At 37.4% G+C, this 14,743-nt stretch overlaps 1 protein-coding gene across 2 annotated transcripts in view; it reads left to right on the plus strand.

The window, feature by feature from the left end:
* The window catches only part of ARMC8 (armadillo repeat containing 8), a 91,232-nt gene that overhangs the window by 44,980 nt on the left and 31,509 nt on the right, over positions 1-14,743 (plus strand). For both annotated transcript variants that reach the window (XM_028128467.2, XM_054708172.1), the window contains 6 exons: positions 2,003-2,095; positions 5,216-5,296; positions 7,083-7,158; positions 7,255-7,345; positions 9,157-9,217; positions 12,485-12,685. In XM_028128467.2, the coding sequence (XP_027984268.1) occupies positions 2,003-2,095; positions 5,216-5,296; positions 7,083-7,158; positions 7,255-7,345; positions 9,157-9,217; positions 12,485-12,685 (603 nt within the window). The remainder of the gene's footprint in view (positions 1-2,002; positions 2,096-5,215; positions 5,297-7,082; positions 7,159-7,254; positions 7,346-9,156; positions 9,218-12,484; positions 12,686-14,743) is intronic.

Here is a 14,743-nt window from a genome sequence, read left to right on the forward strand (position 1 = left end):
CTTAACTTTCTAATCTGAAAAAAAATAAGACTCAGGGACATTGCCTGACTTTCACAGTAAGAACATGTAAATTATGAAGCATCTCAATTTTATGCCTCAGAGACAATGGAGAATCCATGAAAAGCATTGGGTAAGATAATGACAGAGTGTAATGTTGTGTGGAACAGTGAAGAGGCCAGCTGCCGCGGCAACTCAGGCACTAAACGGAAGACAGCAGTCCGATTGGAAGAGGGCAGGATGTCTAGTTTGAAATCTCACTTATCCAGTGAGCAAATTATATAACTATCCTTTGCATGTTTACTCAACTATAAACTGCAAATATATGACAGTCTTGGCAGAAAGGGGGGCAGGTATGAAGAAATGCAGGAAAACTGAGGGATAAGAGAGCAATGGAGGAAAGGAAGGAGATAGAGTGGTTCTAGAAGTCTAAGAGAGGCTTTTTTATCTTCCTCTCAAGAGCTTTCATAGTTGTTGTTTTTTAAATTCCTCTTGATTACCTGATTTATCTTAGCTGCTACCTGCATTCCTGTCTTCTGCCACTGTTTTCCCTTCCCCTCCAGTCCCCATCTACTCTCTTTTTCCTATGCATGTAGTACTTGACTTTTTTGAGGTTTTCTAAGTTTTTCATTATGTTTTTAAACTGCTTGTGATGACACAGAGGGTTATACTAACAAGCAGTGGGGAAAGATTCTGCTTGGGAATCACAGCCTTCTCTTTTTCTACTTAGTTTTTATGTATCTTGGGCATTCTTTTCTTCCTAAGAGAAACCTCAATTCTTGTTATTCCTCACCGTGTATTTCTTTTAAATTTTCTTCCTTGCCTTCTGTTGTCTTTTGTCAAAGTGTGGTCTATGGACCAGCAGCATTGGCCTCATTTGGGAGCTAGTTAGAATGCAGAATCTTAGGTCCTACTCCAAACCTACAGAGTCATAATGTTCTCACAAAGAATATCTTCTGGGAGTTTGCATGCACATTCTTATTTGAGACACAGAACTCTCGGACTCATGGCAGCAGTGACAAGGATGCTTGAGCATAATAGTCTCCTTTCCATTTGTGGTTCCTTTCAACTTTTAATTCCTTTCACGTTCTGAGAAAAAGGAGATTTTTGGAGAGCCCTGTAGCAAGTTGGGTAGATTCTTCTCTCTTTTGTACCATCATGTATGTTGCTAAGTGTCAACAATAGAGAGAGTACGCTATAAATGAGAAGTTGATATTGCAGAGATTGAATTACCTTACTATAGTCATTGTGAGAGATTGCTACTGATTACTGATACTTATCATAACATCTCAGAAATCATAATTGCCAAGTTTTATTTTTATACAATAACAGGGAGGGGGAGTCCCTCAGTCTGGCCTGTGCCCTCTCGCAGTCTGGCACCCCTTGCTCCTTACCGCCCGCCTGCAGCGGAGGCGGGAAAGGCTCCCGCCACTGCCATCCTGCCACCATCCCTGCACTCGCCAGCCTTGAGCCCAGCTTCTGGCTGAGCAGCACTCCCCCTGTGGGAGTACACTGACCACCAGGGGGCAGCTCCTGCATTGAGCGTCTGCCCCCGGTGGTCAGTGCGCGTCATAGCGACCAGTCGTTCCACCTTTCAGTCGATTTGCATATTACACTTTTATTATATAGGACTCCTCCTTATAAGCTATTTATTATTGTATATTTTTACCTCACATTTGGGTTTCAGAATAGATTTCTGTCAAGTCTTACTGAAATGATTTTGTTTTATTGTGGGAATGTAGGCTGTTTATGGGAAAGAAATTGAGAATTTTCTGTTCTTATGTTTTATTGTCAATGATGAACATTTAAGCCCTTTTCCTTATTCTTTGCCCAGACAATTTTGGTGGCTGTGTTGCTTTGTTTTCCAGTGTTTCTTGAGCAGATCTGACTTACTGTCATTAAGATAAGAGGCTTGCATAAGTACCTGCTCATGGAAATAGTTCATTAGATGTGCTCCACATGCCTAAGGTCCTTGTTGCTGTGCTCTCCTTCCCTTCAACTCCAGGATGCTACGGTGATACCACACCTCATGGCGCTGCTTAGCAAGTCCCGCTACACCCAGGAGTACATCTGTCAGATCTTCTCACACTGCTGTAAAGTAAGAACCAGAATAAATAGTCAGTGTAATGTAAAATCTTATATGCCCTAAGGAGATGTGTCTGTGTATTTCCTCCCAGAGATAATCTTACATATAGGCAGACCTCTGTATATATACCCTCCCCCTCCTTTTTTTTTTTTTTTTTTTTGACATAAATGAAAGTATACCATGCATACTTTCTGCACCTTGCATTTTTCACTTAACATAATTTGAAGGGTATTCCATATCAGTACATAAGGAGCTCCCTTATTCTTATAAACAGTCATCTAGTATTTTGTATAGATGTGCAGTAATTTATTTAACTAGTCCTCTTTATTGTTGAACATTTAACTTGTTTCCCATCTTAGTATTATCACAAAACAATGCTGCAACAAATACCTTGTATGTAAGATATTTTATAAGAAATGGAATTGCTGCATCAAAGAGTGTGTGCATTTGTAATTTATCATACACTGTCTTGTGTAGAGGTTGTACCATTTTATACTCCTATCAGCAGTGTGTGATCATGACTGCTTCCCTACACCTTCAGTTTCCACATTGTTGGAAATTATTTTAAGTAATCTCTTACAAGCAGAACTGAGAGGTTAGTCTGCTCTTTGTTGAGAGAAATTTCAGTTACTTAAGGGACCTGAACCTAACCTGAAGAGTTTGAAGTGCTACTTATTTTGTTTCATAGTTTACACATTGAGTGTACTCTTTTGATATCAGTGGGTGATTATTTGAGATCTTTCATAATTTCTACACATTTGCTAACTTCTAACCAAATAATTATTTATCATCTGATGATTCTGTAAGTTTTCAGGGCAACATTACTCACCTATCATTTATAATACAAATACAAAGTAAGGAGTTTGGGGGACTGTAGGAAAGAAGGAAAAGAGAAGTGAACATCTACATACTAAACTAGGAAGATCACAGATCACGTTTTAGAACAGTTTCCCAAATAAATGAAAATTAAATAATTTGGTTCCATAAAAATTATCTATTATTGATTATAATTTAAATGTTTGAACCCCTCCCCAAATCCTAAAGGAAGTTCACAGCCCACTTAATTCTATTTAAGACATTTAGAATTTAAAGATTTTTGTCAAAAATCTTTGAAGTTTCCCAGTCGGAGAAAGATAAATATCACATGATCTCACTCATATGTGGGATATAATGATCAACATAATTTGATGAACAAGAATAGATCCAGAGACAAATGTCAGGGGGGGATGAGATTAGAGAGCAACCAAAGGACTTTATGCATGCATATTAGCATAACCAATGGACATAGACACTGGGGCGGTGGGGGCTTGCCTGGGATGGGAATGGCTGGGAGGGGGGGTGGTCAATCAGGGAAAAAGGAGACATATGTAAAACTTTAGTAAATAAATAAATAAACAAATAAATAAATAATCAATCTTTGAAGTTTCTCTTCCCAGATTGCTTTGACAGTGTGTAAACTGACTCACAGGACCAGGGATGTCAAATGATCTCTTAACTTTTACAATATGTGGTAATGTTACAAATACACACACTCTTTGATTCAAGGAAAGGCTTTAAGAAAACAGTACTTTCGTTGCAATTCATTTTACTAAAAATGAGCTAAACTAACAGGGTCTAAAATCTTTCAACAATGAAATGATGTCTTGTAGCTGGTCCTGGCAGGTAGAAAAGAATACTCCAGAACTCTGTGCATCATTACAAATCTTTGAGCACCTATACATGAGTGTTCGAGAACACAGCATCTACTAGTTATAACTACAGTAATCCCAAAAGGGCACTGAAGATTGGACCTGGATGTATATAACTACTACATGTCAAATTATGTTAAATTATGAGAAATTTGAATGATCCCATTCCTGAAGTTACTCAAATCACTTTTAGAATTATTCATTAGAAATTTCTCACCACTTTTAGATTTGCTTATGTGAAACTTCTCAATGCTGTTTTAGCTGGAATCATAGTTAAAGGAATACCATTAAATCACTAGTTCTTGTGCTGGAGAGAAACTTACAGGCAACCTCATGGCATTCATAGAACTAAAGATAACAGAGAAATTCATCTTAACTTGGCTTTCTTTTAGCCTGATAATGAGCATTTGCAACTGTAATTAAATGACCAAATTCAGGTGTACTGAGATAGAACTAGACCTCAGGAAACATAGCATTTATAAACCCAATGACAATAGAAATAGCCTAAAATACAGTATTAATTTTTCTACTGATACACTAACGATATATGTCTTTGAAAACAACTGATCTCATGATCTCTGTAATATCATTAATTGTAAAAAACTTTCATTTTCATGTTGGTCAGTTTACATATAAAATTCATAAAACAATTTTAAGATTCATTCACAAATTTGTATATGCTGATATCAGTATCAAATAAATATACATACTCGGGGTAGAAGAGACAGAAAAAGAGGAGAGATTACTAAAATGTTTGTGTTATAAGCTAGTCATAATTATATCTTTGAAATTTTCTCTCCCTGATTTATTAAGAAGCTGGAAAGGGCTAGTAATAATATTAATTGGAGCTCTAACTTCTAAATTGTTGTCACTTCTTAAGCAGTTACTCAGATTTTTGAGACCTATCTTTTGGAGTTTAAGATCACATGGGCTTATGTGCCTCCTACTCTGTGGATGCTGCCTCCGTAACCCTAGGTTCGTGCAGGTTGATTGGAGAGACTAGGAAGACTTGGCAAGAATCAAACGATAGCTCTTCCTCTCTAGTTGGTGCAGCCACTAATTCCTGTCTTGCAGTTGCTTTTACACAATCCTGTGTAGGACAGAGAAGAGGAAGAGCTTTTGTAACAAATATTGCTACAGTCTTTGGGGTAAAGAAGTTGAGGGATTGAAAGAGTACGGTTTATCTTGTTAGCAGTGGGGAACCGTTGTGGTCAGAGAATTGCATTGTGCTTGATCTTGTCATCATTTATAAACATAACTCCATCAGTAAAGATATCCATAAGTGATCCAGCTTCCCTGCTTTTTTGGGGGGTGAGTTTATGTAAGAGAAGGATAACTGAGAATTCTGCATTGTATTGAGTGTGGTTTTCTACATTTAAATAAATGTTTTATTGGAATGAATCTTGCTCTTTTTAATGTATTGCTATATTCTCTTTTCTTACAGGGTCCAGATCATCAAACAATTTTATTTAACCATGGTGCAGTTCAGAATATTGCTCACCTACTAACCTCAGTATCTTACAAAGTAAGATGTTAAAAATTACGTCCAGATTTTTATACTTTATTTTGATTTCTAAAATCTTGCTCTAGAAAGAGACCCACATATGTTATTCCTTCTTTGTTAGATATTGTAATCAAGAGTAGTTTTTATCAGTAAAATGTTATGGGGCATTGTCTTATCTAAGAAGTTGCTTTAAAAAAAAAAACAATTACCCTTTCTATTTTGTTTTCAGGATGTGGTTGTGGCATGAGTAGCTATTGATTTTCACCTGTGATTATTAACAATCTCCTCCAGTTAGATGTCCGTGCCAAAGCTGATGCCTTGAAGTATATAGGAACAGTGGTTTGCTATATCAGGAAAAACTGGCTTTCATATTTGAGACCTTTATTTAGCCAGACTGACTCAATCTTACAGTATATATCCACATATACCTAAACACTTAAAATTACTCTTTTTTCTATTTTGAGTTTAAAAGTCAAGGGTTTTCAGATTTGTTAATTAAATGTTCTTTACTGTCTTTTATATATAGGTAAGTGGCATCATGATATATTATCAAGCATTTAGCTAAAACTTTGGACATTTCATTGTTGTTCAGTTAGCAAATTGTAGCAAATATTGGGACATTGTCCTTGTGTCACATTAGAGTTGGGTTTACCAGGAGTTTCCTGTAGAGCAGAGAAGCCGTCGTTTTGTCTTCTATCCACTTGTACTTATCTTACTCTGCTCTTCTGGTCCTTAGCTCTATTGCAGCCTGCTAATATGTATGTTTTCCCTACCTCAGACGCCCAAAGTTCACTCTTGGTGAAGAGCTCACAAGGATAGTTGTACTGTCCAAGTGAGGGACATGTTTCTTCATACCTCAGCTACCTATCCTACCAGTCCCGGGTTCCACATAAGAACATCAAATATAGGCTCAGGCTTGGAAGTAGGGATTAGATATCTGGTGAAAACTGAACAGAAAGACTTAAAAAATAGTAGCTCCTATAGGAGCTCCTGCAAATTGTAAAATATGTTGTATGTGGTCGAGAGTTTGGGCCCTTCCTTGGTATCATCCCAGACCAGTTACCCAGTTTTAAGGAACGGTGGCACAATTTATAGGTGTTTTAAAAGTTAAATTAATTTAGCCCTTTTCAAACTTTTATGGTAACTTTGTTTCCTTTCTTCCCCATTCTCATCCCATATGCAACCACAAGAGTAGGGTACTCTTTTTTCTCCCTCCTTTAGGTATCTGTTTTTTGTAATTTGGGAAGAAGAAATGTCCCACTTGGAAGGCAGTTGGTAATTGTTTTTAAGTTCCCTTTTGCCTTACCAACATTGTATTTTGTACAGTGTTCTCTTAAATTTGATTAGGGATTTGTCTAGTTAAATTTTAGTTGCTACTGTTGTTTTTGCTTTTTCATTAATTTTAACTTATTGCACTCCTTAGATAAACAGGTTTTATTTCTATTCCCTTGAGTCCTTCCTTTACTACTTTGGCAGATTTAAATAGTTATTTCTTCAAAAGAGTTTAGATTTTTGAGACATTAAAATGCATATTTGTGCCCTAGCTGGTTTGGCTCAGTGGATAGAGCGTCAGCCTGTGACTCAAGGGTCCCTGGTTCGATTCCAGTCAAGGGCACGTGCACAGGTTGCGGGCTCGATCTCCAGCAGGGGGTGTGCAGGAGGCAGCTGATCACTGATTCTCTATCATCGTTGATGTTTCTATCTCCCTCTTCTTTCCTCTCTGAAATCAATAAAAATATTTTTTAAAAAATGCATATTTGCAAAACTGAAATAAAAATGTTGTTTTTTTGTTCATTTATTTCTACAGGTTCGAATGCAAGCACTGAAATGCTTCTCAGTTTTAGCTTTTGAAAACCCCCAGGTATCGATGACCCTGGTAAATGGTAGGCTGGAATTTTCAGTGGAACCTACATGATTTAATTTATAAACTTTGTAGATTTAAAGAAGTTCTCAATTCTTGTTGTTTGTTTTGTTTCTAGTTTTGGTTGATGGAGAATTGTTACCACAAATTTTTGTCAAGATGTTACAGAGGGATAAGCCTATTGAGATGCAACTCACATCAGCAAAATGGTAAAAGTCAAGACAGTGTGGGAAGAAAGATAGTGTTTCTCAATATCTTAGAGTATTTTGGGACAGAGTGATTAGTTCAGTTTCAATCCCAATCTTGTTTGGGGATTTTTTTAAATTTGAAAGTCATGGGGTTGTCTCACATTTTCTTAAATGGACATGGTTTTTACTCCATTTACCCAATAGCATGCAGAACAGGAACTCTCATATAACATCTAAGACTACCTACAGAAAATTACTTGATCACATTCCCTTCCTGTATTTCCACTGAAATAATATGGAATTAGGTGAGAATTAACCATCACATATTATGCTAAATATTAAAAGTATTAAGCCAGGAAAATATAAAGATATAGAAATATGGATGAGAATTAGTTAAAGTTGATAACCAAGGCACGATTTCAGAGAATGTGGTTTCTTCATTTTAGGAAAAACAAACAAAAAATCCTCATAGAGATGTAACAATTTATAAGGTAGTTACATAAAGTTCTTATTAACATAACTCCTGGCTCCTATAAGCCTTCAATACATGCTAATTCTGTATCAATATATTAACAGATAGGTTGAACACCTGTTGTATAGGGTTCTATGCTAAATGAATTGTTTATTTCAGTATTTAAGAAACTCTAATATTTTGATGGGAATGAGAAATTTTCAGTGATTTACTCATGAACTATGAATTGTTTATTGTTTGTTTATATTACTTGTATTTTTTTTTTCCTTTTGTCTTAACTTCAAAACTATTTGCTTCTTTGTTGGTGAGGTAACCCTGTCATAAAACATTAAAAAAAAAAACAGTGGGGATAACAAGCCTTAAAATGATAACAGCTATAAAGGATTCAACCCTCTAGAACAGGGGTTGGGAACCTTTTTTCTGCCAAGGGCCATTTGGATATTTATAACAAAATTTGCAGGCCACACAGAATTATTATCTTAAAAATTAGCCTGCTATATTTGGTCAAACATTTAATTAACTCACCCCGAATGCCTTGGCAGGGCCAGACCAATGATTTCTCGGGCCTTTACTAGTATACGGCCCACGGGCCGGACGTTCCCCACCCCTGCTCTGTAATATAAGTATTTTACTGATTTGTTTATAGCGTCCCCTAAAAGCTAGAACATGGGTGTTTTTTTCACCCAGCTTATTAAAGGAATGTAATTGAAAAAGGAAACTCATTAAAGTTTCTCAAGTGCTTAATGTTCATTACCTGCTTGGGGAGTGCAAAGTACTTTTATTCTTATTCAAAGCCGGATATAATTGTGAAGGTAAATTGTTTTTCAATAAAACCAAATCATTGCCTAATTCTTAATGCCACTACTAATAACCTCTGATGAGTTAATTTCTTATGGACACCCATAAGCATTAGAAGGTAAATGCTTCTCGTGATACTTCTGCTGTTAAAGTTAGAATACCAACTTAACTTCTTTTAAACTTAGATACTTTGTTAACTTTATATTTTATTTTTTTTTTTTTCCTTTTTCTTATGGAAAATTTAAAACAAAACAGAAAAGTATAAAGAACTCTAATGTGCTCAGCACCTAGCTTCAAAATGTGTCCACCTATTAGGCCATTTTAAAAAACAATTTTGTAAGGTTTTGGGGGTTTTTAATATCTGGCTTATAACATTGGTATCAGTTAGTTTTCTTTGACTATTAAATGAACAGAACCTCAGATAAGGGAATGTCAAAGCCTCTCTCAAAATAAATGAGAGTAGTTGTCTTATTTTTGGCCCATAAAATATTAAAGGCAAGTAATTTTCCTTTTAACGCTTTAAAACACAAGCAAAAACTTACTTTCTGCCATCTTATTCCAGTTTGACTTACATGTGTAGAGCTGGAGCAATTCGGACAGACGACAACTGTATTGTATTGAAGGTGAGCTAATTAATTCTCTAAAAGGTATATGAAAAGTATTCACTCATATGTGTTGAATATAAATATTGGTATTCCTATTTGTCACTATGGTATGTGTGTGTAGAATAAAATAATAGTAAACACCATGCTTTTCTTTTTGGTGGGATGCCATGTAGTTTTTAAAAATTGGTTTTATATGTGTTTTGAAAGTCAAAGTGAAATAATGATTTCCTTGTCATACTTTTTTTATTTTTATGTTAATAAGGGGGATGTAGAAATTGTAAAATTCAGGTGTTAGAAAATATATTTTAACCCTTGATTTTTATTGTTTGCAACAGTTTTGTAGGAAGCAGTTCACTAGCTCTGCAAATAAAAACTTTATATCACTCTCATGGCAGACAATCAAAAGGCAAACTGAGAAGGAATAAGTAAATAACACATGAAAACAGTCATCGTTATAGATGTCCAAATCAACTAGAAGTCAGAAAAACCCAGATAAAAGACTAGCCCTAAAAGTCCCAAGACCTGGAATCTGCTTTTAGCATTGCCACTACTGCCTAGCTTGGTAACCTTGGACACACCCCTTATTCTGTTGGCACTTCAGACTCCTAATTATGAAAATGGAGGCAATAATTCCTGCTCATTTGTCCCACAGGGTTATCTTACCTTATAATAGACAAATATGCAAATTGACCGCACCTTCGCTACACCCAAGCCACGCCCACCAACCAAGCCACGCCCACCAGGAAACCTTTGCTGGGACGTTGGGGTGTGGCGGAGCCCAAGGCTGGGAAAGCCTGGGGCGGAGGCTTTCCCGGCCTTGGGCACCAGCAGGGAGCCTGCACGGGTTGCAGGCAACGACCAGGGGGTCGGCTCCTAAGATCCGTAGCAGGGACGCTGGGTGCCGCCGAGCCCAAGGCCAGGAAAGCCTCGGGCGGAGGCTTTCCCGGCCTTGGGCACCAGCGGGGAGCCTGCACGGATCGCAGGAAACCACTGGGGGTCGGCTCCTGTGATCCCTAGCAGGGACGCTGGGTGCGGCCGAGCCCAAGGCCAGGAAAGCCTCAGGCACCAGCGGGGAGCCTGCACGGATCGCAGGAAACCACTGGGGGTCGGCTCCTGCGATCCTTAGCAGGGATGTTGGGTGTGGCCGAGCCCAAGGCCACCGCCTGGGGCCAAGCCCCGACCCTGAAAGAAGGCAGAAGGCGGTGCCCACAGCCAAGGCCTGGGTCCCCGGTGCCGGCAGAAAACTGGTGCAGGCAGCCAGGTGAATGAAGGTCTATTGCACGAATCTTCGTGCAAACAGGCTGCTAGTTGTGAGAATAACAATACATTAAATGTCTTACTTGCTATAAAGAACAAAGCAAGTATTGCCCTAGCTGGTTTGGCTCAGTGGATAGAGCGTCGACCTGCGGACTCAAGGGTCCCGGGTTCGATTCCAGTCAAGGGCACATGCCTGGGTTGCGGGCTCGATCCACAGTGGGGGGCATGCAGGAGGCAGCCAATCAATGATCCTCTTTCATCATTGATGTTTCTATCTCTCTCTCCCTCTCCCTTCCTCTCTGAAATCAATAAAAATATATTTAAAAAAAAAAAAGAACAAAGCAAGTATAAATAAATTCATTGTGTGTCATTTTATGAATGTGAGATCTCTCACTATCAGTGCTCAAAATCAACCCAAGGATAAAAAAAAAAAAGATTAATGTTTGCTTTAGTCTTTGGTGAAGCAAGTCAATTTAATGAGATCTGACGACCCCCTAAGAAAACAACTCTGCATAGAATGCTAAAGGCTTCCATGCAAGGACCTTGGTTTATTTTCTTAACTGCTCTCCCTTTGTTTCTTCCTCATTGGTCAACAAGATTAATAGTATCTTTCTTTCTTTCTTTCTTCTTTCTTTCTTTCTTTCTTTCTTTCTTTCTTTCTTTCTCTCCTTCCTTCCTTCCTTCCTTCCTTCCTTCCTTCCTTCCTTCCTTTTCCTTCCTTACTTTCTTTCTTTCTTTCTTTCTTTAAAAAATATATTTTTATTGACTTTTCACAGAGAGGAAGGGAGAGGGATAGAGAGCCAGAAACATCAATGAGAGAGAAACATCGATCAGCTGCCTCCTGCACACCCCCCACTGGGGATGTGCCCGCATCCAAGGTACATGCCCTTGACCGGAATCAAACCCGGGACCCTTCAGTCCGCAGGCCGATGCTCTATCCACTGAGCCAAACCGGTTTCGGCAATAGTATCTTTCTTGGTATAGTAGTTGTGAGAATGAAATTCAATAATCCATGATTTTATGGTATTGATAAATGTTAGTGACTGTTCAAAAGAAAATAAGAATAAGGCTTTTCCTCTTGGAAGCCTAGGGTTGTATTGAAAAGCCTGAAATCAGTAGTTAACAATAAAGTGCTAAACTGTGGTAAAGATATAAAAATAAATAAATAAATAAAAAATAAAGATATATTAGGGACTTAGAAAAGAACAGCTGACTGTGGTAGTTGAGAGAGGTTTCCTATAATTGTAATATTTTTCAGTTTTTACTTCCACATTATCCTTTAAAGTGGATTCACCGGCCTTAGAAATAGTAAATACATGGGATATTTTTATTGATAAATAACCAACCAAGACCAGTGCCAAGATTTTTGAAGGACCTCAGAAGTAAAATTGGACAGTTTAGATATTAGTCTTTCCAAGGAACTCTTTGGAAAACCTAGGAACTGTAATTAATGCATTTCACTTGCATTATAGGAGAACCGATGGAATCTGAGTGATGGTTAAGGTCACTGAACCTTTAAAGCTGTATCTTTTTTTTTTTTTGGTTCCTGTAGATTTTAATTCCCAAACAAAAAATAAAAGTCATCCCAACCATATTACTCTCTAAGGAAAAAATAGCATACTTTTTTAAGGCAAAATCGTTCCTGGTTAAACTGTTGGATGTCAATTAGGTAAATACATACATGGTGTAGAAGCATCAGACATGCTTTATTAGGGATTCTTGAAATGTCTTTTGTAAGGTTGTACCATAAAGCTTTAGTCTTATCAATCACAAAAGCCTGAATAGAGTTTGTATTGTTGTATTTTGATTGTATGATTAGAGTTTAGTATACCAGCATAAATGATTAATATGCACTGAATTTTATATATTTTTACATTAAAAAACTCTCTTATTCTCTGTGAGTCTTCATTGAAAATTTCATCACAAGCATGACTCCCAATAAAAATCATTGAGTTAATTCAGTCACTGTATGATCTCCAAGCTTTTGCCTTTACCAAAAAGCAAATAATTAATTTCACTACCTTTCAGACGTTGCCATGTTTGGTTCGAATGTGCAGCAAGGAGAGATTACTAGAGGAGAGAGTTGAAGGAGCTGAGACACTAGCCTATCTGATTGAACCAGATGTTGAGCTACAGAGAATTGCGAGCATTACTGATCACCTCATTGCCATGCTTGCTGATTACTTCAAGTATCCCAGCTCTGTGAGTGCCATCACTGACATTAAAAGGGTATGTTCTCTTTTCCTTTTCAGCAGCTCTGGAGAGGGATTTCCAAAAGTTTTACTTACCATTCACTACTTTGAACTACTTGATAATACAGTTCAAAGCCCTTTTAAATAAAGGAATCTTTTACCTTTGGTAACATAGATGATGTTGTTTTATGAGTTTTTGAGTCCAATTTGTTTCATGTTCAGAAATTTTTTTAATATGTTTTTATTGATTTTTAGAGAAAGGAAGGGAGAGCAATAGAGAAAGAAACATCGAAGAGGGAGAAATATCATCGATTGGCTGCCTCCTGCACACCTCCTACTGGGATCGAGCCCACAACCTGGGCATGTGCCCTGACTGAGAATCGAACTGCCATCTATTGGTTCATGGGTCAGTGTTCAATCACTGAGCCACACCAGCTGGGCAGAAATTTTTTATTAAGGAAATAATGAGGAAAGAAGAAAATTACATCCCTAATTCCCAACTAAAACTTCCAAATAGTGGGGTCTGGTGTCTAAACTGGTTACTGACATTCTGTCAATGTTATCTCATCCTATTCATGTGCCCAGAATCATCTCTATTGCATTGTTCTCGTTCTTTAGGTCAGGGTGATCTTTTGCTATGTGTAACTTAGTGGCCTTATTTTATTCTCCACTGCTGTCTTTCTCTTTTGATACTTCTCCTAACTTTTGCCATCTTCTCTTTCCTTTTTGCAGTTTTATACTGTACTTGGTCTGCTAGTGACAGCTAGAGCATCATTTAACCTCTAGACTGAGACTATTAATTGTGCTTACTTTTTCTTAAAATATAAGTTCCTTAGGATAGGTAGATATATTCCTTTGATTTTGTTTTTCTGAGCCTGTTTGTCGTGTTTATTTCTCTAAGCATAGGAGATAAATATTATGTTAGAGAAAGTTTATTTAAGAAGGTCATGGTAGAAAAAACATTGCCTCCTAATTAGTAACCAGTACTGTTTCATGAATATGACTGTATTTTTTATGCCAGTGGTCCCAATGGTAACTTTTAAAAAATTGTTTTCTTGACCTCTCTCATGCCCCCGAGTTCCAAAAAAAAAAAATCTGGCAGGCAACTGTTCATTTAGCATTTGATACGGAAAATAAAATAAACTACTAAGGGTATATATTTTCTCTGTCTCAGGAAGGACCTAAAATGCTTTCATTAATATTTGTGTTAATAATGTATATTGCCCTCTGTGTATTAAAGTTATGTCTGCTCTTCCTTCCGTATGATTGTTTTCCAGTGGAGGTGATGGGTTATACTGAACCATCTGCCTTGTCTGTTCTCCCTCTGGCTACTTGCTCACACTGACAGTGTCTCACAGGTACAGAGATACATGGGCAAGTCCTAGTGATGACCTCATGAACACCCTTAGTTGACCATCCCAGCAAGGCAAATAGAACACTTTGTTGGACATGAGAGTGAGGGAACATAGTTATAAGAATATATAACCTAAGCAGGTGCAAATCATTTAATTAGTATGTAGTTTATCTCTGCTATTAAGGTTTTTCCATTTTATTTTCATTACAGTAAAACTAGAAATAATTTTTAAAAATTATCTCAATGCCAAAATTGAATATTAGTTTGTTTTGTCATCTTTATTTAGTTTTTATTTTTTGTTAATCCTCATCCGAGGATGTTTCCTCCATTGATTTTTTTTTTTTTTTTTTTTAGAAAGAGTGGAAAGGAGGGAGGGAAAGTGGAAAAGAGAGAGAGATCGATATGAGAGAGACACATTGATTGGATTGTTGCCTCCTGCACATGCCCGACCATGCCAGGGGTTCCCACAACCCAGGTATATGCCCTTGACCAGGAATCAAACTCGAGACCCTTCAGTGTGCCGGTCAACCCTCTAACCACTGAGCCACCAGCCAGGGCAAGTCATCTTTATTTTTAATGATGGATTATCCAGTGGTTTCTGACCCCCCCCCTCAGAAAAAAACATTAAAATAATTGACCATAGAGAGAAATTCTTACCTGTTAACAAATGTATGATTTTCATGATATATTAGTCCAACTCAGTATTCTAATACCAGTATGTTATGACTAAAAAGTAGTTAA

Source organism: Eptesicus fuscus, chromosome 18 (assembly GCF_027574615.1).
Source record: "Eptesicus fuscus isolate TK198812 chromosome 18, DD_ASM_mEF_20220401, whole genome shotgun sequence".
Lineage (NCBI taxonomy): Eukaryota > Metazoa > Chordata > Mammalia > Chiroptera > Vespertilionidae > Eptesicus > Eptesicus fuscus.